At 38.0% G+C, this 26,753-nt stretch overlaps 3 protein-coding genes and 1 long non-coding RNA gene across 9 annotated transcripts; 2 read left to right on the forward strand and 2 right to left on the reverse strand.

Moving 5' to 3' along the window:
* The first annotated feature begins 12,611 nt into the window (after positions 1-12,611).
* Positions 12,612-14,487, forward strand: LOC145134809 (cytochrome P450 CYP94D108-like). The gene has a single exon (XM_079069636.1). It carries the CDS (start codon positions 12,670-12,672, stop codon positions 14,233-14,235), a length of 1,566 nt encoding a protein of 521 aa, XP_078925762.1. The 5' UTR covers positions 12,612-12,669; the 3' UTR covers positions 14,236-14,487.
* Positions 14,488-15,569: 1,082 nt separating this feature from the next.
* On the forward strand, positions 15,570-17,597 carry LOC145134133 (uncharacterized). 2 transcript variants are annotated; one of them, XR_013718939.1, is made up of 5 exons: positions 15,570-15,822; positions 16,126-16,205; positions 16,499-16,560; positions 16,929-17,319; positions 17,409-17,597. It is a non-coding gene; the product is annotated as an uncharacterized LOC145134133 (long non-coding RNA). The 2 variants fall into 2 exon arrangements; XR_013718938.1 differs by lacking the exon at positions 16,499-16,560.
* Positions 17,598-19,196: 1,599 nt separating this feature from the next.
* Positions 19,197-21,139, reverse strand: LOC145129222 (uncharacterized). 2 transcript variants are annotated; one of them, XM_079063938.1, is made up of 4 exons: positions 21,015-21,139; positions 20,551-20,610; positions 19,801-20,255; positions 19,197-19,679 (listed from the first exon to the last, which is right to left on the reverse strand). In XM_079063938.1, exons 3-4 carry the CDS (start codon positions 20,231-20,233, stop codon positions 19,372-19,374), a joined length of 741 nt encoding a protein of 246 aa, XP_078920064.1. In that variant the 5' UTR covers positions 20,234-20,255; positions 20,551-20,610; positions 21,015-21,139; the 3' UTR covers positions 19,197-19,371. The 2 variants fall into 2 exon arrangements, with proteins under 2 accessions (XP_078920064.1, XP_078920063.1); XM_079063937.1 differs by lacking the exon at positions 20,551-20,610.
* Positions 21,140-21,495: 356 nt separating this feature from the next.
* LOC145129361 (autophagy-related protein 11-like) lies at positions 21,496-26,532 on the reverse strand. Of its 4 annotated transcripts, none has more exons than XM_079064058.1 (6): positions 26,396-26,532; positions 24,760-25,834; positions 22,715-24,149; positions 22,388-22,605; positions 22,087-22,300; positions 21,496-22,004 (listed from the first exon to the last, which is right to left on the reverse strand). In XM_079064058.1, exons 2-6 carry the CDS (start codon positions 25,716-25,718, stop codon positions 21,672-21,674), a joined length of 3,159 nt encoding a protein of 1,052 aa, XP_078920184.1. In that variant the 5' UTR covers positions 25,719-25,834; positions 26,396-26,532; the 3' UTR covers positions 21,496-21,671. The 4 variants fall into 4 exon arrangements, with proteins under 4 accessions (XP_078920184.1, XP_078920186.1, XP_078920185.1 ...); XM_079064060.1 differs by lacking the exon at positions 26,396-26,532 and adding an exon at positions 26,230-26,309; XM_079064059.1 differs by lacking the exon at positions 26,396-26,532 and adding an exon at positions 26,119-26,223.
* Positions 26,533-26,753: the final 221 nt, after the last annotated feature.

Here is a 26,753-nt window from a genome sequence, read left to right on the forward strand (position 1 = left end):
GCCTCCATGATTACAACAAAAATGAAGGATGGAGAATCTATCACGGCCCACTTGCAAAAGATGCAAAGGTTTGTGGACCGCTTGCTGAAGTTGAATGTCAACTTCGATGAAGAGTTGGCTGTTGACATTATCCTACACTCTTTGCCTTATTTTTATGATCAGTTCAAAATGAATTATCATATGAACAAAGAGAAATTCACTCTGAGCATGCTTCAAGGCCTACTAAGAACTGTTGAAAGTAATTTGAAAGGCAAGTCTGTTGTACCCACTCCTACTGCTGCTGCCCCTGTTCTGGCAATTGGACATGGGAAAGGAAAGAAGAGGAAGGCTCTATCTAAGAGCCAAAAGGGAAAGTCCCATGATGGATCCTCTTCTAGTGGGACCAAAGGTGGTTCTGCTAAACCCTCTTCCAATCCAAAGGAAGCAGAGTGCTTCCATTGTCATGAAAAAGGGCAATGGAAACGAAGCTGCCCCAAATACTTACAGGACATTAAGGATGGGAAGATAAAGCCCACCTTCGTAGGTATTTACACTATTCTATCTAATAACTCATCACATGCTAATTCTTGGGTCCTTGATACAGGATGTGGTTTTCACATTTGTTCTGATTTACAGGGTCTAAAAGGAAGTAGGGATGTGGAGCACGGGAAGATGAACTTGATCATGGGGAATAGAAAAGTGTCACCTGTCACCAAGATTGGATTTTATTCTTTATTGCTTAGTAGTGGGTTAAATTTAGAGTTGAATAATTGTTGCTACTCGTCTGATATGGCGAGAAACATAATTTCCTTTCATGGTTTGTATAAACAAGGTTTTAGATTTTCATTTAACAATGAAATTGGTTCTATAAATGCTTTTTATAATGGTATTTTTTATTTTGAAGCATTGCCTTGTAATGGTGTATATGAAACTGTGATGATTTTAGATAACTTAGGAAATAATGTGTTGCATATCAATTCGTCCAATAGTTTGGACAAAGCATGCTTGTGGCATTGTAGTCATGGACATGTCAGCAAGAAGCGCATAGCCCAACTCCAAAAGGATGGAGTGTTGGAGTCATTTGACTTAAAGTCGGATGACACATGTGAATCTTGTTTTCTTGGAAAGATGACCAAGTCACCCTTCACTGGGTCTTGTGCAAGGGGTGAGAGTTTGTTGGATCTCATACACACCGATGTGTGTGGACCCTTCAGATCCCCACAAGGGATGCTAACCGCTTCTATGTGACTTTTACCGATGATTATAGCAGATATGTGTATATCTACCTAATCAAGCATAAGTCAGAAACCTTTGAAAAGTTCAAAGAGTTTAAGCAAGAAGTGGAGAATCAATTGGGCAGGAAGATAAAGATGTTCCGATCTGATCGAGGTGGTGAGTACCTTAGTAATGAGTTCCACGACTATCCTAAGGAATGTGGAATTGTTTCACAATTGATGCCACCTAGGACACCGTAGTTGAATGGTGTGGCTGAGAGGTGCAATCAAACCTTGTTGGACATGGTTCGTTCCATGATGAATCGAGCTTCGTTACCTATCTCATTCTGGGGGGAATGCCTTAGAGACTGCCGCCCATATCCTTAATCTAGTCCCAACTAAGAAGGTTGCCAAAACACCTCACGAAATGTGGATAGGGAAGGTTCCCTCATTAGCACATATCAAGGTTTGGGGTTGTGAGGCTTTCGTAAGACGAGAGACTCACGATAAGCTCGAACCTTGTAGTGAGCGATGTATTTTCATCGGTTACCCGCATAAGTCCTTTGGGTATCTCTTCTATAGACTGAGTGATAATGTTGTCTTCGTTGCGAGGAAAGGGTTTTTCTGTGAAAGAGAACTCATATGTTAAGAGGACAGTGGGAGGCAAATTGACCTTGAAGAGCTTCAAGAGTTAAGTGATGAAGGAACCTCAAACACTAGCACTCAACCTGAGGAGGAAACTCCTGTTGAACCAATTGACGAGTCCTTACCTCTGAGGCGTTCCAGTAGATTTAGAACGACACCTGAGTTTTATGGTTTCCATATTATTACTGAAGGTGATACGTTTATCAGTGATAGTACACTGGTAAATTTGGATGAACCTAACAACTACAAGGAAGCCATGGCAAGCCCCGAGTCTGCGAAATGGAAAGAGGCTACGGACAGCGAGATTCAGTCCATGTATGACAATCAAGTTTGGAACTTGGTTGACAATGTATCAGGTCGTTAAACGGTCGGATGCAAATGGATCTTCAGCAAGAAGACCGAAATGGATGGAAAAGTGCACACTTATAAGGCGTGATTGGTTGCGAAGGGCTTTACTCAAACTCCTGGAGTTGACTATGACGATCTACATTTCATGATTATGAAATATGGCAAATGGATGTCAAAACTACTTTCCTTAATGGGAAGTTGGTTGAGGATGTTTACATGAGTCAGCCAGAGGGTTTTGTTAATGTAAGATATCCTAATAGAGTGTGTAAGCTTGAGAAATCCATTTATGGATTGAAACAAGCATCTCGCAGATGGAATCTTTATTTTGATGAGAAAGTCAAAGAGTTTGGATTTTCGAGAAGCGAGGATGAGTCCTGCGTATATGTCAAAGCTAGTGGCAGTATAGTTAGCTTTCTGGTATTGTATGTGGATGACATACTGCTCATAGGAAATAACATCCCAACCTTGCAGGAGGTTAAGTCCTAGATTAGGAAGTGTTTCGCTATGAAGGACCTTGGGGAAGCTACTTACATTCTAGGGATAAGGATATTGAGAAATAGGAGTGAAAGGCTAATAGGACTTAGTCAAAGTACCTACTTGGATAAGGTGTTGAAACGTTTCAACATGGAGAATTCCAAGAAAGGTGAATTTCCCATCCACAGCAATACCAAACTGAGCAAGGCTCAGAGTCCGAGAACTGATAAAAAGATAGCGGATATGAGTCAAGTTCCATATGCCTCCGCCGTTGGCTCAATCATGTACGTTATGATGTGTACTCGCCCTGATGTGGATTTTGCTTTGAGCATGGTCAGCCGATATCAAAGGAACCCTGGTAGAGCTCATTGGACTGCAGTAAAGAACATTCTTAAGTACCTGTGGAGGACTAAGGATTGGGTCCTTACCCTTGGTGGGAGTGATGGCTTGAGAGTAACAGGGTATAGTGACGCCAGCTTTCAGACCGACAGAGATAATTTCCGCTCTTAGTCGGGTTGGTTATTCACCCTAAATGGAGGAGCAGTAACTTAGAAAAGTTCCAAGCAGGAGACTGTAGCTGATTCAACGTGCGGATCAGAGTACATAGCAGCGAGCGAAGAATCAAAGGAGGTGATATGGTTGAAAAACTTCATCGGAGACCTTGGAGTTGTACCATCCATAAAGGAGCCTATGGATATTTTCTGTGATAACGAAGGAGCGGTCGCCTTAACCAAGGAACCGAGGGATCATGGAAGATCCAGGCATATCGATATAAAATACCACTTCATAAGACATCGAGTAGAAGAAGGACTCCTCATAGTTAAGAGGGTATCGTCAGAGGATAACCCAAAAGATCCCCTTACGAAGGGACTGAGTAGGGTTAACCACTTGCAGCATGCTATGAGTATCGGGCTGAAGGACGATATTAGTTTTAGTGATTAGATAGTTGTTTAGAAACTTGTAATAGATAAAAATGTAATTGACATTTGATGATTAAATAAAAGGAGTTTTATTTATGAGTAAAGTTACTATCTTGTGTTAATTGTTTACTATTGTTTCATTTTTGTATGTTTTGACTTCCAAAAATAATAAGATTATTCAAACTATCCACAGTCTATCATACTTTGGAAGTAGGCTATGAGATTAGACTGTCATGAATTGGCTTGTAGATTGTCTAAGGTGTCTAGACATAGCAAAAGTTTGCTACAACATTCATGAATGCTCTTGAAATAAGATTTGAGTATTGGATTAAACTCACGCTCACATGAATCACTTCATGGAATTTATCACAAGTGATTGTGAGATGATAATATCATATAGTCTTCAAACCAAGATATACGAGTAGTCAAACTACGAGTTGGTTGTGCATTGATAGTATGAAACCGCATCAGTAACTTGATGTTATAAAACGTATTGTTGTGTATGATTTAACAAGTAGTTAGTACAAGCATATAAGTCGAATTTTATCTGTTACTTTTATCCTAAGAGGATCAAAAGCTATATCTTGGGCCCCTCGATGATTTTGTTTTGACTTATGTGTCGGGCCCGGTCAGGACTCAATTGATGTGTTCAATTAAGTTCTATGTCAAACGAATCAGAAATCGGGAAACAAACTGTTGTACAATGAGTATGACTTTATTCCATGTCTTTGTCCACACGATATCTTGAAGAACAGAGGATTATATGATCCCTTATCTAAAGGACGCGTCACTGACTAGGTCAGAGTTCGACAGCGGCTTTTAAGAGCTACGATTGCTAATCGGATTTTGAAAGTGCATTGGTAGTTATAGTTATTAGACTTATCCAAGTGGGAGACTGTTGGATTAGGTGTCTAAGCCCATAACTATAATTGGTATGTACTTGACCCGATAGTAGCATGGTCCTTTTGGGTTGCCTTCACCAGAGCAATTTGATAGGATGGACTTTTGAGAAAGAGGTTGTTTGTGATTTATTAATATATTATATGAATAATATATTAATTGAGAAATCATATTATTTAATTAGTATTAATCAAGAATTAATTTGGAATTAATTTAGTGATCAAAAGAGACTGATTAAATTTACGGGAACTGATTAAGTAAATCAGGTTTACTTATAGTTTGGGCTAATGATCCATGTTGATTAGGGATGGGCTAAACCTATATGAGAGTCCATGAAGGTTTAACCCAAAGGGCCTAAGAAATATGAAGGGTCATGGTGAATTAGGGTTTGCATGGAAGAAACCCTAGGATTTCCACACTATAAAAGTAACCCCTTAACCCCTATAGTCGGCTAATGCATCCAAAAGGAGAACCATAACCGATTTGGTGCTACCTAGCCTCTCTCTTATAAGCCTCCTCTTGCATTTGGTGTTTGTAACACATTAGAGGCATCACATTTGAGGTGCTAAAGCTTTTAAAGGCCAAGAACTACAAGCTACACTAAGAGGTATTCATCTAACAAGTTTTTATGTTGCATATCTGCAATTGCATGCTAGCTAGGGTGTATGCTTTGGAAAATGAAATTGCATGTATAATTAGAGAAAACTTAGATCCAAAGCATCTAGGGTTGTATGTGCACCATAGGAGTGTTATAGTACTTAAAACCCAACAGAATGTTCATCCAATTCTCTCAAACCAAGGCTCTGATACCAACTTGTAACATCCCAAAAATCATAGTAAAATTTTCCTTTTTCAGAAACAACCCAAACACCATAATTGTTTACAAAATATTATTTCAAAAGTATAAGTCATAAATCAGAGTATCCCAAAATCCAATAACATAAAATACGAAGGAATGTGCACGATCACACCTTTGATTTCCCCTGATCCTCTGAAGTACCTGAAACAACAAACTGAAACTGTAAGCCAAAGCTTAGTGAGTTCCCCCAAGTACCACCACAACATAACAAACAACAACATGCATACATGAGCCTTCATCATGACTGGACAGCCTCGCAGGCCTACAGACTATCTGGACCGCTCTCGGGGACTTTGGCCTAACTAGACTGCCTCGCATGCCTTCATTCTATCCGGGCCGCCCTAGGTGTCTTGGTCTTCAGCACCAGTTGGTCCGCCTTAACCCATCAAACCATAACATGTCGACATATACAATATTAATCAATAATCGACAAGCACAGGTAGTCCTACAGATCTACCAGTCTATTCACATAACCAGTGAATACATATCTCAGCATAACAACAAACATTAAAACAGGATATCAAATCCAATGGGTCGGCCTTGGTGGCTTTGACCCATAAGTGCAGTGAGGAAAACACACCTCTCAGTCTAAAAAGAATGTTGAACAGGACACAACTCTGAATATCAGCTCTACCGATCACTTAATCATCGGAACAAGACCAAATCAACTTATAATCAAAATACACAAAATACCCTTAGGTCAAACTTGGTCAAATATTGGTCAAAGTCAAGAAGTCAAACCTGGTCAACACAGCTGAGTACGCCCAACGTACTCAGCTTGTACGCTTAGCATATACAAGCTTGACCAGAAAAACAGGCTGGTTGACCTACGTACGCCCAGCGTACCTGGGTTACGCCGATCGTACGCGATAGGTTCCTTTCCTTTCTTATTAAGAGCTTAATCCTTAAACTCTTTTGTATAAATTCTAGATCTAGTCCTAAACTAACGTCCTTAACCATAAATTCTCCAACTTTATGGTCTTGGATGGCTATTAAGTGCCCAATAACAAAACCATATCTTCTTAAATCATTAAGACATTGAAACTCATGCATGGAAGGAAACTAATCAACCAAGATTGCATTTTTATGACCTTCGACACTCCAAAACGTCTGGAAGGACAATCCATTTGGGTCAAGAGCATGCCATACTATAGAACATCATAGATTGGGGACAAAAGCTCATAATAACATCATACAGACTAGATCTAATCAAATAAGCCTCAAGATATGAACTTTATACCTTTAGAGATGTAGGAGGGTGCAAAACTTACAGATCCAAGGTTGTTCCAAGCTTCTGAGTTATTCTCTCTTTCTTCTTCTTCCTATATAAACACCAAAACACACACAAATGGCTCAAGAATACGCAAAAACGAATTAGGGTTTGCAAATGTTGAAGTTGGGGCTGGAGGTTGATGAAAGAAATAGGACTTGGGACTTAAGGATGCTTAAATAGGGTCCAAACCCTAAATATTAGGGTTTGGGATTTTGGCACGTACGCCCAAAGTGCCTAGGGTTACGCCCAACATACGTGGTGACGCCCAAAATTATAAAAATACCTTTTTTCGTCCAATTTGCAACAATTCTCATATCAAGGGCTAGAATGCAGTTAAATCTCATACTTAGGGTTTAAAAATGGAAATACCTCAATATCAAGATGTTTGTAATGCTCCGAAAATACAACCCAAAAATTTTTTGTTTGAAAACTTTACTAAACCATAATATCAAATATTAAAAGATAAATCCATGAATCATGTATCTCAAAATGTCATAATAAATTTATCAAATCGAAACTAGTGTCAAGATCATATCAAAATATCAGAGTCTAACTCCCAGGCTAAAACTGTGGTATGTGCCATGCCATCATCCCGAGCCCTTCCCTTTGCTAGCTGAAGTACCTGAAACCAAAACTGAAACTGTAAGCACGAAGCTTAGTGAGCTCCCCCAAACTACACATACCATACAATAACATATAAAGCAACTACTGGGCCTTGCCCACTGCATCGGACCGAAGTCCGGAAGCTGCACCGGACCGAAGTCTGGAACTAACCAGGGCCTTGCCCTCTGCATCGGACCGAAGTCCGGAACTAACCAGGGCCTTGCCCTCTGCATCGGACCGAAGTCCGGAAACTACATCGGACCGAAGTCCAGAACTAACCAGGGCCTTGCCCTCTGCATCGGACCGAAGTCCGGAAACTGACTGAACATAGCATAACATAATCATAACTACTAGCAATAACACATATACTGCATACTGCATCAGGCCGAAGTCCAGAACACATAACACAAAGACATGTTTGAATCACAAAGACATCAAGTACACTGAACTACTGCATCGGACCGAAGTCTGGAACTACTGCTAACTAAACGGGCCGGCATTGTGGCCGTAGACCCGTTCCTACTGGAAGGAAACTCACCTCGTAATGCTGGCTGCTGAGGTGCTAAATCTGAGACTGTCTGACTGCTGCTCCGGAACTCCCCGGCTACAAATCCCATAAACACTAAATCAAATACTGATAACTAATCTCAGGGTAAAATGACTATTTTACCCCTGGTCAAAGTCAACTTCCTGGTCAAAGTCAACTTTCAGTTGACCGGACTCGCCGAGTTGGGCCGCCAACTCGCCGAGTCCTTATCATTCTTTCTAATCCTCTACCCGCTTCTACTCGTCGAGTTTGGCAAAGACTCGACGAGTTCTTCTTCGATACTAACATCGAGTCCAACTTCATCCGACTCGCCGAGTTGTATGAACAACTCGTCGAGTTCTCCTTCATCGTAAGAACATGTCCTGACTGTGACTCGCCGAGTTGTATGAACAACTCGTCGAGTCTGTTCTTGAGGCAAGAAGATTGCCTTGGACTCGTCGAGTCACGGCGTGGACTCGCCGAGTCTCCTGTATGCCATTACTATACAGTCGATTCTAGTCGATTTCAGTGCATCCAATTCATAGATCTGGGCTTCTAGGGCTGGTTTTGCACGTAAAGTTTCCAACTTTACGTGCATGCACACGAGAATGGGGCTAAAACACCAAAATCATCCAACACTAAGCACTTAGGGTTTGGGACAAGGCTATATTTGCATAAAGGTAGCTACTTTGAGCTCCTGGAGCTCAATGATGTCCAGATCTATAGTTCACTACCTTAAGGGGGCTCCAATCTCGAGTTTGGACCTTGAAATGTCCCAAAAGTGTCAAAACAAGCATATATGAAGATCTATTAGGAAAATGGACAAGGTAGAGACTTTATTACCAGATGAAGTAGCAAATGGAAGCTAGCTTCTGGATCTCCTTCTTATCCTTTGCACCTTCTCCCTTTCCTTCTCTTTTACACTTCCAAGAATACACCAAAACACTCAAAAATCAAGAAGGAATCACTCAAACTCACCTATGGAGGCTAGGGTTTTGAGGGGGAACGCTCTAGGGGTGCTGGAGGCTGGGATGGGGGCTATAAGGACGTTTAAATAGGGTACAAACCCTAAGGATTAGGGTTTCATCCAGACTGGCCTACTCGTCGAGTCCAGGCGCGGACTCACCGAGTAGAACACTTAAAACCCGCGTCCAAACCTGGCATCTACTCGACGAGTTAGGACTACTACTCGTCGAGTAGCTCTTTATAAAAGACTTTTAATAAATTAATACGTACCAGGAACGGTGCGTTATAATGTTACACAAGGCGTAGCTGCTACGCATTGCGTAATTAAAAATTACGCAGGGTGTAACTTGATGAATTATGGACGCTGGTTTAATAATTATGCATGACGTAGGTTACATTACGCACGACGTAATCGCGACAAATCAAGACCCTAATTCTTCGGTTTTGAGCCCTATTTAAGGGCTCTAACTTATGGGAAACCCTCTTATGACCATCCTCCATCACCTAGGATCATTCCTTGAGAAACCCTAGCCTCCTCTTACTTGTTTTTGAGCCTTAACATCATTTATGAGCTTATTTCTCCATTGGAAGGTTGAATCTTGAAGAGCCAGGTGGTGGCAAAGTGTATAGAAGAAGGGTTCAAGTATAGATCCAATAAGGTTACTTCATTCCTAGACCATTGTGAGTAAAAAGCTTCTAACTTTCTCATTGGTTTCATAAATCTAGTTATTTGGCATATTTGCCACTTTTTGGTACCTTGATCTTGTGGTTTGGGACTTGTAAGAACTCCAGCACCTTTTGAGCTATATGGAACACTCTTGGGACTTATTGGACTTGGAAAGTTGTGCTTTGGTGCTTGTTCTTTAAGCCATGCAAATTGTGTTAGCATTTTTGGTCATTTTAGTGCATAAAGTTTAGATATTGAAAGTTTGTGACCTTGTTATGGATAAAGTTGGAAACTTTATCCATCTAAACATCATATTGATTAAGATTTGAATGTTGGAGAGTTAGACTTAATGGATTAAGTTAAGAAAGATGCATTGTTTGATCCCTTTGAGACTTAAAGGCTAGATCTTGTTTGTTTGGACCATCTAAATGGATAAAGTTGGAAACTTTATCCATTATGATGATATTAGGACCATATCTGAGCTTTGAGTGAAAGGTCTTAATGTATTAAGTGCTTAAAATAAAGTTTGGCAATAGACGCTGTATGCAGGGTGTAATCAGGGCTACGCCCAGTGTAACCTGATTTTCACATGTTTTATGTATATGGCTCTACGTCCTACGTAGAGCTAGGTGTATGTCGTGCGTAATTCAGCGAAAGGTTGACTGTTGAATTTTTGACCAGTATGACTTTTGGTCAACTGTTAGGGGTTGAGGACTTAGTAGGGCAAAATGGCCTTTTGCCCAAGTGAGGATTTATCTTGGTATTTGGACTTGCTGAGTTGGGGTATTTACCTTAATTGCTAATTAGGGTTTGGTTTGTGGATATGTTTAGTGAGGGGACTTTAGCCCTACAACTCGTGTGTGAGATCTATTCGTGAACTGATTGAGGTGAGTCCTCTCACTATACTTCCCTTTGTGGTAGTATGTATGCATGCTGACCAGCTGGGTCTTACTTGATATTTGTTGTTATGTGCTATCTGGAGTTGTTGGTGACTCTCGGGTGTGCTGTTAGCACATTGAGACTGCTGATAGTCTCTAGGGTTGCTAATAACCCACCAGGTGTGTTGTTAGCCTGCTAAGACTGCTGATAGTCTCCAGGGTTGCTGATAACCCATCGGGCGTGCTGTTAGCCCATTGGAATTGCTTATAATCCCTAGGGTTGCTGATAACCCATAGTTGTTTATTTTATGTTGTGTTGTATCTGATATTATGGGGAACTCACTAAGCTTTGTGCTTACGATTTGTGGTTTAAATTTTTTTTCAAATTTTCTTATATTAAAGGAAGGGTACGAATCGATTGCATTGCATCCGTTGGAGATTTCTGCACATAATAAGTTTGGACGTTACTCTGATAAATGTTTTTGAATCAAATGGTTTATCCAGATCTTTGAAGTTGTAATTTGAATAAATATTTTTTTTAAAATGAAAATTTTGGTTTGAGATTTGGGACGTTACATTTGCATATCTGATTTATTGTTAATGTTTGCATGCGAGGTTGTTTATGCATATGTTCATGATTTTGAAGAACAAACCAAGAAGGGAATGAACACGATAAACACAATCCGTTATCCAAAACCTATTTGGACCCACAAATCATTTTGACATGTTTATAGAACACACAAATCAAACACATTTTTACACACACATAAACCCAGAAGGGTATGAACACGAAAAACATACAAACACACTTATGTTGTTCCACTCGGATTTAGGGAAGGCAAACGGACTCCGGGATCAGAGTAAGGCGGGGGTCCGAAATCTAAATAAATACCAAACAGAGCCCATTACACACTTAGGACGAGCTCCCGCCTTAGGTTCAAATACGGGCATTATTAGTCGAAGTGAAGCACTACAGACGAGGCGTCTAGGTCAAACTAATCAGTCACCCTATAAGTCTAATCATTTGTACTTTACTTTCCTAAGGACCAACATTCATTTGAGGGTTAGGTAATTAATCCACTCTATATAAGGAGAGACAATAATCATGGTAAGATATGTCACTCCTATCTTCTTATTACTCATATTTATCATACACTCAAAGTATTAACTTAATCACTGGAGTGGTTTCTTGAATCATTTGTACTTTACTTTCCTAAGGACCAACAGTCATTTCAGATATGTTCCTTGAATCTTATTGAAAAGCAATTATGAGTTAATATATCTAAGACCGTAGGATGTACCCATCTTTCACATTTCATTTTTTATGTGCCACCTTAGTGTCATTTCATTTTTCTCTTACTATCCTTTCACAGTTTAAAACTCACGAATTGATCACATTTCACTTTATCTCACTTTTTAATTTTTTTTTAAAAATATATTTTATACAAATATTATACTCTTTTTATATAGAATTAAAAACTATAAATTTTAATATATTATTTATAATTTTTAATATATACAATTTAATTATATATTATAAAAATTGAAAAAAAAACATTTTCTAGCCTTAGTGAATCAAAGAATAAGAGAGAATACGAGAGGCTACCTAACGCGGGGAAACCCCTAACCTAAACTGCATGCAGAGTATGGTGTTCCATGATCTGTTTTAAATCCAGGTCATCAACCCGCTATGTAGGGATGAGCATATGGACCGGGGAACCGGCCGGAACCGGAACCGGAACCCGATGGAACTGGTCGGGCCGGGACCGGGACGTTATTTTTATGGATTTTTGGAACCGGAAACCGGTAGGAACCGGAACCGATATAACCGGAACCGGTAGAACCGGCAAAAACCGGAACCGTATGATGCTATTTTTCGAGGACCGGTTCCAACATTTGAAGACACGACAAGAACCGGTAGAACCGCCGGGCTGGTTCGGTTCTTGATTTTGGCCGAAGCCGGTTCCCGGGTCGGGTCCGGTTCGGGCCTGTTCGGTCCTTTTGCTCATCCCTACCGCTATGTGTGAGCTATGTATATGGACCACTTATAAGTTATTAACTCTAAGAGCATCCATAATGATGAGTTCAATGGGAGAGTTGAATAAAATGACAAAGTCTATTTTTCATTCAATAGATTAAACTCTATCATAATGAGACGTCATATTGACATTCAATAAATTTAAATTTCAATACGAAAAAAAAAAAATTTAATGTACTTTTGTAATTTTTTATTGAACTTTATAAAGTTCTAATACATTTTACAAAAAATTAATAAGATTATATGAAATAAAAAAATATATAGCAATCCATTAAACAATTCAATGCACAATGCCCTAATATAAATCTAATACACATTCAAAAATCTAAAGTTAAATCCGCCACTCAGATCGGCTTCAAAAGTAAAAAGTATAGAACGAATGGAGCTCCTTCATACTCCAATCGTAAACATGGATATTATCTCCCCCCAATCCCTGATTCTAGTCTTCCCGATATTTTTGTTCATCTACTATTTCTTCGTTCTTCACCCAACAAAATCCAAATCCACCACTCAAATCGGCTTCAAAAATTACCCAATACTAGGAACCCTCCCGGAATTTTTCGTAAATCGCCACCGTTTTCTTGAATGGAGCACCCAAGTCCTCTCCCAGTGTCCAACCAACACCGCCGTCTTCAGCCGTCCTGGAAAAATCAATGGCGTGCTAACAGCCAACCCTGCAAATGTCGAACACATGCTCAAAACCAACTTTGACAACTACCCAAAAGGAACCAAGTTCATGTCACTCCTTGAAGACTTTCTCGGCCGCGGTATCTTCAACTCCGACGGCGAAGCGTGGAGGGCACAGCGTAAAACCGCCAGTTACGAGTTCAACACCCGCTCCCTTCGGAATTTCGTGATGGAAACAGCCGCCGTTGAGTTACATACCCGATTCGTACCGGTTCTTGAACGAGCTGCGGATGTAAACAAAGTTATTGATCTTCAAGACCTTCTTGAGAGGTACTCTTTCGATAACATATGTAAGGTGGCATTCAACGTGGACCCCGGTTGTCTCGCCGGCGATGGAACTTCCGGTAGTGAATTCATGAAAGCTTTTGAAGAAGCTGCGACGCTTAGTTCCGGGAGATTCATGTATATTCTTCCAGGTTTATACAAAATCAAGAAACTGTTCAATTTTGGTTCGGAATTTAAGTTGCAAAAATCCATAGCCACCGTTCATAAGTTCGCCGACGATATCATAAGGTCGAGAATGGAGGAAAGGACGGAAGAAACCGACGAGGATTTGTTGTCACGATTCATGGGTAACTCGGAATACTCACCGGAGTTTCTCCGGGACATTGTCATAAGCTTCATATTAGCAGGTCGTGATACGACGTCGTCAGCTCTCACATGGCTCTTTTGGATTTTATCTTCACATCCCGAAGTAGAGCAAAAAATACTCGACGAACTGAAAGCTATCCGGCTTAGCTCAGGCAAAAGTCGCCAGGATTTTTACATTTTCGACGATCTCCGGCAGATGCATTACCTTCATGCGACAATCTCTGAGGGATTACGGCTGTTCCCGCCGGTGCCTGTGGACACAAAGTCTTCCCTGAAAAACGATATCATGCCAGATGGGACGTTTGTCGCAGAAGGATGGTTCGTTACATATCACACATACGCTATGGGAAGGATGAAGAGTGTTTGGGGGGAGGATTGCTGTGAGTTTAGGCCGGAGCGGTGGCTGGAGGAGGAGGAGAACGGCAGAGGAATAATGGTGTATAGACCTGAAAATCCGTTTAAATTTCCTGTGTTTCATGCCGGACCGAGAATCTGTTTAGGGAAAGAAATGGCATATACTCAAATGAAGTTGGTGGCTGCGACGATCATTGAGAGGTTTCAGGTGGAGGTGGTGGAAGTGGTGGAGGAGAAGAATCCGCCGGAGCATGTATTGTCGTTGACGATGAGGATGAAAGATGGGTTAAAGGTGAGAATCAAGAAAAGATGAAGGGGGTAAATGGGTAATACGAGTGGGTGTTGAGTGGATGATAATATGCTATTGTGGTATACAAATGGTTAACTTTATACATTATGTATAAATGTATAAATTACTCTCTATATCTGTCACTAATAGTTAAGTTTCTCTTCGTAATTCACTAATATGTGTAAGTGCAACTACCATTTCTAGGTTATTTACATACATACACGTATACTGTAATTTAATACAAGAAGTTTATTAATAGAAAATGATTGAATGGCACATATCATAAATACGACAATAGGAGAATGTGTTAGATATTTAAAGGCTTCAAGAAAAAGATATTTATGACGAGCTACATGTTTGAAGTAATCATAATGACAAATTAAATATCGTCTTGATACCTATTTGAACTAGTTGGTTTTCATTTTGTATTGTTTTTTTGTTTGTTTTGAGGAGAGAAGAGAAAGCGATTTATACACGACACTTGTTGATTTCTACAAAATAATGATATGTTTTTTTGTAGTAGTATTATATAATCTTTTAAAATATAATTTTCTATATATAAATAAAAAATGTTACTTTCCAAAAAAAAAATATCAAGTATACTGAACAAGATTGAACAAGATTGATATGTTCAAAGCTATATTGAATATAAATCATTAGTTTTTTAATATTTCAAAGTGACATGAGGTGACAAGTGACAACCATATTCGTTTATTATTGTCCCGACAAATAAATTCCAATTATCAATGACCAAATCACATGCATACAAGCTCATTGGATCCAGTTCATGTGTTATTTGTTGAATCAAGGCAGAGTCAATATATCACTTGCTTTTGTCTTGCAATTTTGATGAAAACAACTTAGCTGGGATGAGTGGAATAGCTCTCCTTTTTTCTATAATGGTTCTTCTTGATATGTAATTGTTGATTTGTAAACTCTGTTTGATCTTGTTCTTTTTCTCCCCTTGCTCCTTGCGCATATCAATAAATGGCCATTTCGAAAAAATAAAAAAACTGGTGCGACTTGGTGAATCTCACTACGTTATCTTTTTTCCCCCCTTTTTGAACTGCTAACGTACAAAATTTTCTAATCCTACTTTTAAATTTACATTTTTTCTTACTGAACCTTCAACATTGATTGATATGTAAATGAATGTTTTCTTAAAAGTGGTTTTTATTATGGGATTTCTTTTAAAATTTGGTCCCTCAAGTTTGTTAGCTTCTAGTTAGGACACTATGAGGTTAACATTTTACCTTTATTTTATAATTTTTAAGATTAATTATTATTATTATTATAAACCCACCCATTCACCTTCATCATATGCGGACAACCTTATCTTCTCCCCATCCTCTTTAGGAGAGTGTCTTTGTCTAATCTTTGGCTTAATCTTTGGTTTCTCCGTTATCCATCCACATCGTCCCATTTGTTACATTATACAAACCACCAACCTTCACCATATTCTCAAACTCCATTCAGTGAAGACCTTTGATTATTATAAGGGTTAACCCATTTTTTGTTCTCTAACTTCAAGTTTTGGTGACAAACATGGGTTGTATGTTTGATGTAGCAACCCAACAAGCATTGGTTTCCATAACATCCGGATTCTTTGAGGTATTTAAAACTAATGTATTTTGGATTTTGGGCGGTACCACGTCGTGGTGAAGGCATCCCACGACGTGGTGATGGTCAATGTATCGCGAGTTTTATACAACTGCCATGGCATGACAGCTTATGGCCACGGCGTGACAGCTGTTTAATGAGAAACCCTAATATTCGGGGTTTGCACCCTATTTAAGGGAATGTGATGGCTAGGGTTGCTCACCCTTAGCCTCCATCACACTCACTCATCCTCCAACCAAACCCTAATCTCCATTTTTGCTCTCTAAGCTTCTTGTTTTGATTTTTGGGGATTAGAAGAAGAAGGAGGTAACTTCTAGTCTTGGATTCAGCAAGCAACTCTTCTCACTATCTTATTGTGCATCTTCTGGACTCTTGTAAGTCCCCAAGTTCCAAGCTTTTTGGTTTGTTGTGTATAGATCTAGGTTTCTATGCCTTAATCTTCATGTCCTTGGTCATCGAGTGGTGAGATCTCATAAAGTTTGCAACTTTATGAATCTCCATGTCATTTTGGGCCTTTAATGCTTTGGATCTGGAGTAATATTGAGTTTTAGCATCATGCATGGAAGATTTGGCCAAAAACTCTCATTTTGACCTAATATAGTCCAATACATGCATTAGACATGCATGTTTAGAAAGTAAGGATTTTTATGTTGTTATTTCACGCTAGAAACATTCTGGAAATGGGGATCTAGTAGTCTTCAAGAGAAAGTGGTTAATGGGCTAAGCCAGGTTATGTTTTTTTCCCTATTTAGATCTAGAAATGGGATCTCTATCCCTTAGAGAGTCTAAAAGGATAAAGTTGGAAACTTTATTCACTTGGATCTTAGAGTGGACCAGATCTGGGCTGTGGAGTCCTTAATATCAAGGAAATCGATTTAATCGGTTAAGCTGTTGGGAGCCCAGTGCCCACGGCGTGGCCTAGGTTTCTACGGCGTGGCGGCTGGGCTAAGACTCACCTGTTTTATCATTTATTGGCCACGGCGTGGCCAAGGATGGCCACGGTGTGGCGACCTGTTATAGTTGACCTTGACTTTGACCAAGTTTGACATAAGGGTATTTTGAGTTGTATTTGAGATTGGTCACTATTTGATGAATAGGTGACGGGTAGAGCTGATCTTCAGAGCAGATACCTATTCAACAATTTGTTCGGACTGAGAGGTGAGTTTTCCTCACTGTACGTGTGGGTCGAAGGCACTAATGCCGGCTCACTAGGATATGTATCATGGTATATAGGATGATGTTATGCTAGTTATATGATAGATTAGTAAATTTGTATGATTAGTTGTATTTGTTGGATATGTGTTTACGTTTATCTGTTGTATATGTCGACATATTGTGGATGGGTTGAGGCGGTCTTGCTTTGTGTTGAAGGCCAAGATACCCGAGGCGGTCCGGATAGGCCGTAGGCCCTACGAGGCTGTCCAGTCAGGCCGAAGGCCCGTAGAGCGGTCCAGATAGGCTGTAGGCCCTGCGAGGCGGTCCAGTCAGGTTGAAGGCTCATATTTGAATGCTATTGTTTGTTATGTTGTGTGATGGTACTTTGGGGGAACTCACTAAGTTTTGGCTTACGATTTTAGGTACTTCATAGGATCATGGGAAAGCGAAGGCGTGATCGTGCACATCTTTTTGTTTTTATGATATTGGATCTTGGGATACTTTGATTATGATTTACTTTTGAAACAATGGCTTTTGTAAACACTTTATGGTTAATGGGTTGTTTTTAAAAAATTTAAATTTCTATGATTTTTGGGATGTTACACAACACCTACTACATGGGCAATATTAGGACTTGTGCACAACATAAAATACAACAAACTTCCAACAGTTTAGACATAGGAACTCGATACATCTATTTAATATCCTTCTTAGAAGAGGATAAATCTATATCTAGTAAAAGGTGAACTAACCGATGTAGCTTTATCCATATTGAATTCGTAAAACAACTTCTCAATGTATTGATTTTGTGACATGTGCAACTTTTTGGAAGCTGTATATTGAGTGTTATGAATGCCAAGAATACGTTTTGCTAACCCTAACTCGTTCGTAACAAAAGATTTGCTTAATTTTCTTTGCGGTATGATATTTATCTATGCATTCTTGCCAAAAATTAACATGTTATTAACATATATCAATAAAATGATCAATTCATTATCACCAACCCTCTAAAAAACAATAGTGATTTAAAGTAGTCTTTTGGTAGCCTTTCTCCCTGGCTCAAATTTCTTATACCACTATCTTGGTGATTGCTTTAACTTGCAGAGAATTTCGAAAGTCTACACACAAATTATCCTTGGCCTTAACATGAAAGCCTTTAGGTTGCTCCATGTATATATCATGATTTGAGTCACCATAAAGGAAAAGTCTTTAACATTCATTTGCTCAACCACAAAATCAAGACTAGCAGCTAAACCAAGAATCACACATAACTTTATGGTTGGAGAAAAAATCTTATCAAAATCAATACTCTTTCTTTGACTAAACTCTTTTGACCGTCAATCTAGCTTTGTGCTCAAAACATGCTCTCTCCAATCTTCAATTTGTAGACCCATTTGTTGCCTAACACCCTAAACGTGTCATTTTAAGTACTTTAATACGACAATAAATACTATACAACTTTTTGTTGGTCCCCATTAAATGTAACGACTGATAATAATATTAACGGTAAGGAGGGATTAAATACAATAAATTCAAGGTCTAACAATAATTACATATTAGAAAATCTTAGAGCTTTAGCATACAAAATTTGTTGCAGAACAAACGTTGTAGGAAAACTTTTGAATAAATAAACCCAAAAAAACACAACTCCTTCACACGCATCCTTGTTTAACATCCTTACAAGTTTGATTATATGTAATACAAAAGGTATTTTCTAATATGTGCCCTAAGGGCACATATAAGAAACATTAATTATGAAAAATATTATCATAATTAAATATGAAATGCATTTATTATGGAAATTATTAATGTATCTCACATTTAATTATGGTAATAATCTTTATAATTAATGTATTTCATATTTAATTATAGTAATATTTGTTATAATTAATGTTTCTTATATGTGCCCTAACCTTAGGCACATGTTAGAAAATCCCAATACAAAAATATAAAGATCATGGTAATGAGTGTCTAAGTCACGAAAAAATAGTTTTTAATGCCTTCATACTCGAGTGACAATTAAGTAGTCCTAGGTTTCATATTTCCATATTTCCATACATTATATTTCCATATTTATACCCTAAACTTCATATCTCCATACATTTTAATCTTCTATATATGGTACAAAATCTTGCATGTACCCTAGCCATAAATATTCACACATCGCATGTATAACAAAATAAATCAAACACCACCAAAAGGCCAAAACAAAATAAAACATCCAAAACCACATTTAAGTCTTCAAAATCTACAAACAAATCTATACGTGAAAAAAATGGCACATTATCAATCAAACATGCCACTTGCAGTGTTTATATACTCTCTATCACCTACACTAAAAACAATTGGATCCCTTCACCAAGAAGAAAATGACTAACTTCTTCTTCAAGCCATCCTTGAACACAAAACACAAATGGGATCACCTGATTCTTCATCATGTGCACCATTCTTCAAGCATTCAGTATGGAATGCATGCCCACATGCCAAAATATCAACAATTGGAAGAAGAGGAGGTGCACGTTCATCAAAATAACCATAATCACCACCACCATCATCATCATCATCACCATATAAGGAATCTTCATTATACTCAGATTCTTCATCATCATCAGAATCAGATTCTATTGAAGAAGAAAGATCCTTATTGCATAATACACAGATCTGTCCACAATGCCCACTTCCCAGTTCATAACCTATGATTTGAGAGCATAGTTTCAGTCAATCAACTAAACCCTAAACCCACATAAAACAAGTAATATGATAAAATAAAAAAATTAAAAAAAAAAAAAAAAAAAGGAAATCTTTTGGACATACCTTCCCATCTGATATGATAAACTGGATCATGGAAGAATGGTTCCAATTGACTAGAAGAAGGTTGATTCTTGTCATGGTCAGCCATGGATGTAGTTAAAGGTTTTTTACTTCCAATATCTGTACTTGGGAATGGAGGAATTTTTGGATAAGTTCTTTTGAGTTCAGTTTCCGAAACTACCCTCCTCTGTGTAGCAGGTGAAGAATCTTTAGAGCCACTCTTTTTTGGGGTTTTCTTATTTTGGGTAACTTTAGAAGTATTTTTGCCTTCAGTTTTCTGAACTTTATTCCTCAGATTATAAGTTGGAGGACCCATAGAGCCTTCAGGTTTTGGATCTTTACTCCTCAAATTGTAAACAGATCTCTTTTTATTTGTCTTTGAGTCATCCTTGCCACCATGCTTATCTCCACAAGACCCTTCTCCCAATTTCACCATGGTTGTAGTCCTGAAGAAAGCACTGCATGGATGTGCTATAGATGTTACAAATGAACTTATAGACACATATCAGATACTTATAGCAGCCCATTGAAATAAATAAACTAGAAATATACTGTCATATTAATCAGCAACTATAGCTAGCTATGGTTCATTTTTATCATTTTTCACCATTCTTCATCCTCATTTCAGCAGGTGGAACCCATTATTAACATTTTCATTCATTTCATATCAAGTAAAAAGGACCTAACTCTTTCAAAAAAAAAAAAGTAAAAACGACCTAAAAACAAAATGTCGCAGAGTGACAAGAATTTGACCTTAAATTGGGTAACGAAGACACACTTGATATAGCAATGTGAGCACAGATACATGGTATCCTGCACAAATTATATGGCAAATCCGAAGTGTAAGCTAATTCAAACTCCCATGCGCTCAGCACAATTAGACATATTTTTAGGTTTATAATCGATTGAAGTAAGGAGAACGTGTATCCAAATGTGCAATAAAGATTCGTTTGTTCTACTTCTGTAAAATGAAAGATGAAATGTGCAATAAAAGACGCTAAAAATTGCTGCAAACCCTAGCTGGAATTCTCGTGTTACGCGGTACAGACAGAACAGAATACGTCACTCTCTTTATAGTAAGTTACAATTGATCGTTTATCGTACAAGCAATTCAAAACCCGAAAACACGAAGAGAACCATCGACAAATCACAAACAAACCCTAATTTTCCGATCCTAATTCGATTTAAAAATCCGAAGATAATGAATAACAACTCACCGGATAAATTAGAGAATCAAAACCAAATATCGATGTAGAAGGGTCAGGAAAGAAAACATCGGCGAATCAACAGATGGATTTTCGTAAATTTGGGGAAGAAATTGGACGAGAAATTTCAAGACTGAGAGAAATGAAGAGGTTTCTAGGGCTTAGATGCTATTTATAGTTTTCCATCCTGTAGGCCCGGCCCGATATAATTTATTCATTTTCAAACAACAATCATTGGGCCCAACTACTTGAAAAGATTTTAATTTTCTTGTCTTTAAAAAGAAAACATTTATTCTTGTAATGACGTAACTTTTTTTATGATGTTGTTTAGATTTTTTCTATTTCCAACAAAGGGTATATTTTAATTATCTATTTAATATTTTTAATGAAACCATACATAAAAAACAGTTATATTCACATTAATATTTAGCGTTACTTTTGGCCTTTTAACAGATATATAACATTATGTTACGAAACAATAGACATCAAAAGATAATATATACAAAGTTTTTTATATAAAGAGAGAATTTATATACAAATAAGTGGGAGAAAGCGATCAAACATAAAATTTCCATCAACAAGTCAAGTAGTATATATATATATATATATATACACTTCCTCCCGCATCTTTCACATTTCTTCCATCATATCTCCACCGGACATTTTAGATCAGGAAGCAGCGGCAGGTGGCGGGGGAACGGCGGTTTCCGGCAACATCGCCACCGTGACAACAAAAAACTCACACCCAACTGCTAAACCATACGGGTTTCCATCACCACTATTAACCTCCTTCACAATTTGTCTCTCAATATGCACAATCTGTCCCACAATGTAGGGGGGCTGCTGGCGGCTGTTGTCGGCATACAAGGCGGCTGATTCTTGAGAAAGATAGTAATGATTACAGTTCCTGTTTATTGCTGTGTAGTAGCCGGATTTATCGAGCACAAATGCAGCAATTTCATGGAGCTCTAAACGCCCAAAAGATATCTTTTCCTTGTTAGCCTGGTTCAAAAAGTAAACCAAAGTTTTATTATTCGAGTTTATTATTATAAGTCAAATATGAACAAAAAATTTAAAAAATAACCTGTTTTTCGGATTGGTGTTTAATGTATAAAGTGTTGACCAGTTCTTTCTTTTCTTCCAACTCCTTTGTAAGCTGTTCGTGAGATGCCTCGGCTTTTGTGTATCGGTCAATAAGCTCGGCTCGATGTCGTGTTAAAATACCGACTTTTTTAGCGAGCACGTGAACACATTCGCGGAATTCAGTAGTACCATCATCCCCATTTTCGTTTGCAGAACTGAGAATTATATTAAATAAAAAAAAAAAAAAAAATAGGGTTATATTTAAGCCAAACGGTTTAGATAAATGTGAAATTTTGACTTACGTGGCAAGAGATTGAGCTAAAGAATTGAGTGAGTCAGCAAAACCAGCTATGCCACCTGCTGAGACACATGTTTTAAGACGTTCGAAAAGGCTGCGAACTTTTAAGGTGGACCCACGCAATGCGTTATACTCGGATGCTCTTCTATCGGCTGCACAAAGATGAGTTTGAGCCTCTTCTCGTGCTTCATGAAGACAATTCTCTAAATGTGCACAATTCATCTGTAAAATTACCAATTTCAAAAAAAAAAAAAAAAAAAAAATTGATTTATAAATTCTCAAACCTTAAAAAAAGGACACAAAATTTGGAATTAGGTTATACAGACATTACCTGAGATTCATCTAGAAGCTTCCGGCTAATTTCCAAATCCCGACCAAGCGTTCCTACCTCCTCTATTGCAGCCTGAAGTTTAGCTTCGACTTCAGTCAACTCATTTGACTTTTCTTCTAGAAGATTCTGCAATTCCATCACACGATCCCCAATCTTCCCATGTTCACCTCCCTCATTTTTTGGAAGTTGTACCATGTTGTCAGCTGTAGAACTTCCAACCAATGGCATCCCGACATCTGGCGCCTGTTCCTCTTTCTCGTCTTTTTCATTCACATCCCGATGTGGGTCCCGCATGGACGAATCCAAATGAGGATTCAAGATTCCCGATGAATTATAACCATATGAACCCTCATCCATATGAGCTTCCCCATCACCTGAAATCTCAGATTTCCCAATTGAAAAGGAATCATTTTTATCGAGTTTATTTTCTTCTAATAAATACTCATCAGATAACCTTCCTTCCAATTCCTTTATCCGTTTTTCATACAACTCAAACTGAATGTGTTTCTCTTTTAAAATTGCTTCCAACTGTTTCCCGTATTCATCTTTCAAACGTAACGCCTCAGCCGTCTTTTCCGCCCCATCTTTAAGTAAAATGTCCATTTTACCCTCGTCCCAACATTCAGCTTCTACATCCATGGGGTAAAAACAAAGCATGGCTATACAAGAAGCAAGTTCAGCTTTCAACTTTGCATTTTCAACTTCCATTTTACTTGTCCCGGAAATCCCAATAAAGTCCTCAGATTCATCACACTCTTCATTTCCATCCACAGAACTTTTAAAAGAAATCCCACCTAACTCCCCAGGGGCAAAACGGTCCAAATCCGAAATATCAAGATCTAGTAAATTCCCATCAAATGGGGCTACATTCACATCACATGTACTTGGCATATCATACAACCCCATTAATGCTAAAACATCTCTCGGGATATATAAACTATGAATTTTAATAAATTCTTCACGTCTCCTAACTTCAGAATCCCTTTTATTTGCAAGCCTTTCTGCCAGCTGTCCAGCCATTCCCATATAAAGTTTCATTGATGCCTTTCTTCTTACAATTTCAGCAAGACACGCGCGATATGCGGGCCCTATCCCACGAACAATTTTTAATTGTTCAAATTGAACATTTTGACGATTTATTGCTTCATTGAAAACCGAAAATTTGTACCTAACATCTCTTATTGTGTACTGAATGTATGCAATTTTTTGCATGTATTCGTGTACGAAAGTATTCATTTCTGATTTTTTTTCCTTGCAGAATGTAAATAGGTTTGAAATAGCACGCTCACATGAATGCATTTTTGGAAGATGGTTTTTTTCATGGCCCTCATACATGGGGCCCAATGCTGACACAGCATCGTGGGGTCGGAGGGAACTGGAGAGTTGACTGGTCAAACATTCATCTACGAGCTTCTTTACCATGGCGACATCTTTGCTGCATTAATTTGCATCCAAAAACATGAGAATGTTTTAATTGTAAAATGGAGTGAAAACAAGAAATTGAATCTTTAAAACCAAAAGTGGACTTTTTTGAGGGACAGTTTTCAAAACTAAAAATTGGGTCCTTTTGAGGATGAATCTTTATAAAGAAAAGTTGATAACTTTTTGAGGAAAAAGGAAATATATTTATTCTATTTGGTGTGCAAATTGCCATGGTGTCCCTTTTGTTATTACTATTCCATGTAACAAAAGTTTTGTTTCTAATATTCATGGTATAATTACAAACAACGCAACAAAATCCACTTTAAGATTTCCAATAAAAATTGCAACATTTACCTTTGGGAAAAATTTCATGTTGAATTTACGTATTTGCGAGTTCTCATAATGCCATTAACTAAGTTCACCAAATACCCCTATGTTGTTATCATTGAAGGGTAGTTTAGGCATTTAACTAATATGCAATGTAGCAAACAAATATATACTGATCATACAATCTACCTAACACCAAAACTTTGTACAAAAAAACTAACACGTAGATATCTCAAAACTTTGCCAAACTAAATATATATCTACATGTAACAAGTTCCATGGTAGAAATTACTGACCTTAAACCTTGCATTATGCTTTTCTGCTCATTTATATATTGTCTATGCTCCTTGATAGTTCTTTCAAGATCTCTATTAATAATAGAAGCTTCACTAGAGAACAAAAGTTCAGTACTACCCTTTAGCTCTCTAAATTCTTGCTTAAAGTCACCAACTTTAATCTCAAACTGCCTGTGAGAATTACCACAATCCTCCACCATTTTTCTCAAACTTTCTTCCTTAACAAAATCCGATAAACACCTGCGATTATCACTCTGTAAAGCAGGAAGAAGTTTGACATTCCTTAATCTCTCCAAATCCCTCCAAAAGTTCACCAAAAGATTCGAATGTGACCTTTGCTGATGCGAATAACGTTTCACAAAATCATTGTAGTTATGGAGGATCATCTTATAAATATGGTCCAAATTACCCCTGGCAATTTCCAATGCCTTTTCTTGTACCCTTTGCTCCCTTGAAAGCCGCTCACAGGTTTCATATTTCAAAAGGGTACGTCGGTAAATTGCATCTCCTAGCTGATAATGGTACCTGAATTGTATTTCATATGAAGGTAATGCTTTTAGGGCAGGATCTGAAGCTTCATCTAATGGGTGAGGTTCATGGGATGATGATGATGGTTTTGCTGGGTTTGGGTGGATATGATCAGGTGCTTCGAGGTGCACTGGTTGTGGTGGGTTTGAATTTGTACGCATTTTGGCTCTATTAAACAAGAACACTTCTCCATCATCTGAAGGGAGTTTGTATGCAGAAAGTGGTTGTTGGGGTTCTAATTTCATGTCTAGATATAAAAGGAGTTGGTCGTTTAAGGGTATCCCTGAAAGTGATTCGAGGTACCTTTGAACAGCTTCAACAAGGGTATATTCGTCACAATTGAGATCAAATGAATGGCCATTTTCGGCAATATGGACTATAAGCTTTCCCCTTTGTATAACCCCTTCCAAACCACCGCCACTTGAACTCATCTTCTCCGAATGATTTCCAAACTCAATCAGAAATCATGAATTAGGGAGTTGAAAAAGACGAATATGCCCTCACCGAGTTGGATAACATCCAGCTATTGTTTTACCATGAATGAAATCTGCAAGGCGATTTAAGTTCAAATCTTAATTAAACCCTAAAAAATCAACACCCACCGATAAAATCCAGAAAAGTAATGTAAACTCCAAAAAGAGAAAAAATCCAACGAAGTTATTGTGAAAAATAAAAACCCTAATACTCACCAACCAGAAAGATTCTGTCAAAAGAACCCTAACTTTATGGAAATTAAAACTCAAACCTTCCAAATTGTAAAGAAATCGGACTGATTTAGTAAAATAAACGAATACCCAGAAACAGAAAAGGAAGAAATTGAATGAGCTATACTTATATACACTAGATTCCAACGATGAATTTAATGAAATAGCAGTGCGATAAATAGAGGGAATGCAATCGATAACGTGAAGCCAAGGAAGAAAACAGAACAAAAGGAATTACTTCGAATTTGGCCAAGAAAAAACAAGTCTATCACGAAACACTTTCTCTTTAATAATATCTTAAAATTGTATGAATAAAATAATGAAATTGTGTGATCGTTCTTTTTCTTGGGAAGAATATTATTATTAAATACGCAAGGGCGTCAATCAGTCAGATAGATAAGAACCTTCTGAGAAGAGTAACCCACAAGGCACAGCACATAGAAAAGAAAGAAAAAAGTTTGATCCTTTCTGTATCTTTATCTTTTCTGTTCTTCCTCCACACCCACAATAAAGTCTTGGAAGAACAGAAGATTTAATCAAGCAGCCTTGATGGTTTATATGCATATGTATGTGTATGTGTCATATGTGTGTGTAAATGTCATAAATTCGACTATTTTTACTTTTACCCTTTGTGGTTTTCTTGTAACTATTTCGTCGTTTCCTATTGCGATGGGTTTTGGTTGATGATCATCCTTTTTCAATCATGGTTGTTAAAATTTTGTTTGGATTTGAAAATTGATGCCTTGTCTTTCTGAATATATG

Source organism: Lactuca virosa, chromosome 8, assembly GCF_052849685.1.
Source record: "Lactuca virosa cultivar CGN04683 chromosome 8, Lactuca_virosa_CGN04683_v6, whole genome shotgun sequence".
Classification (NCBI taxonomy): domain Eukaryota; kingdom Viridiplantae; phylum Streptophyta; class Magnoliopsida; order Asterales; family Asteraceae; genus Lactuca; species Lactuca virosa.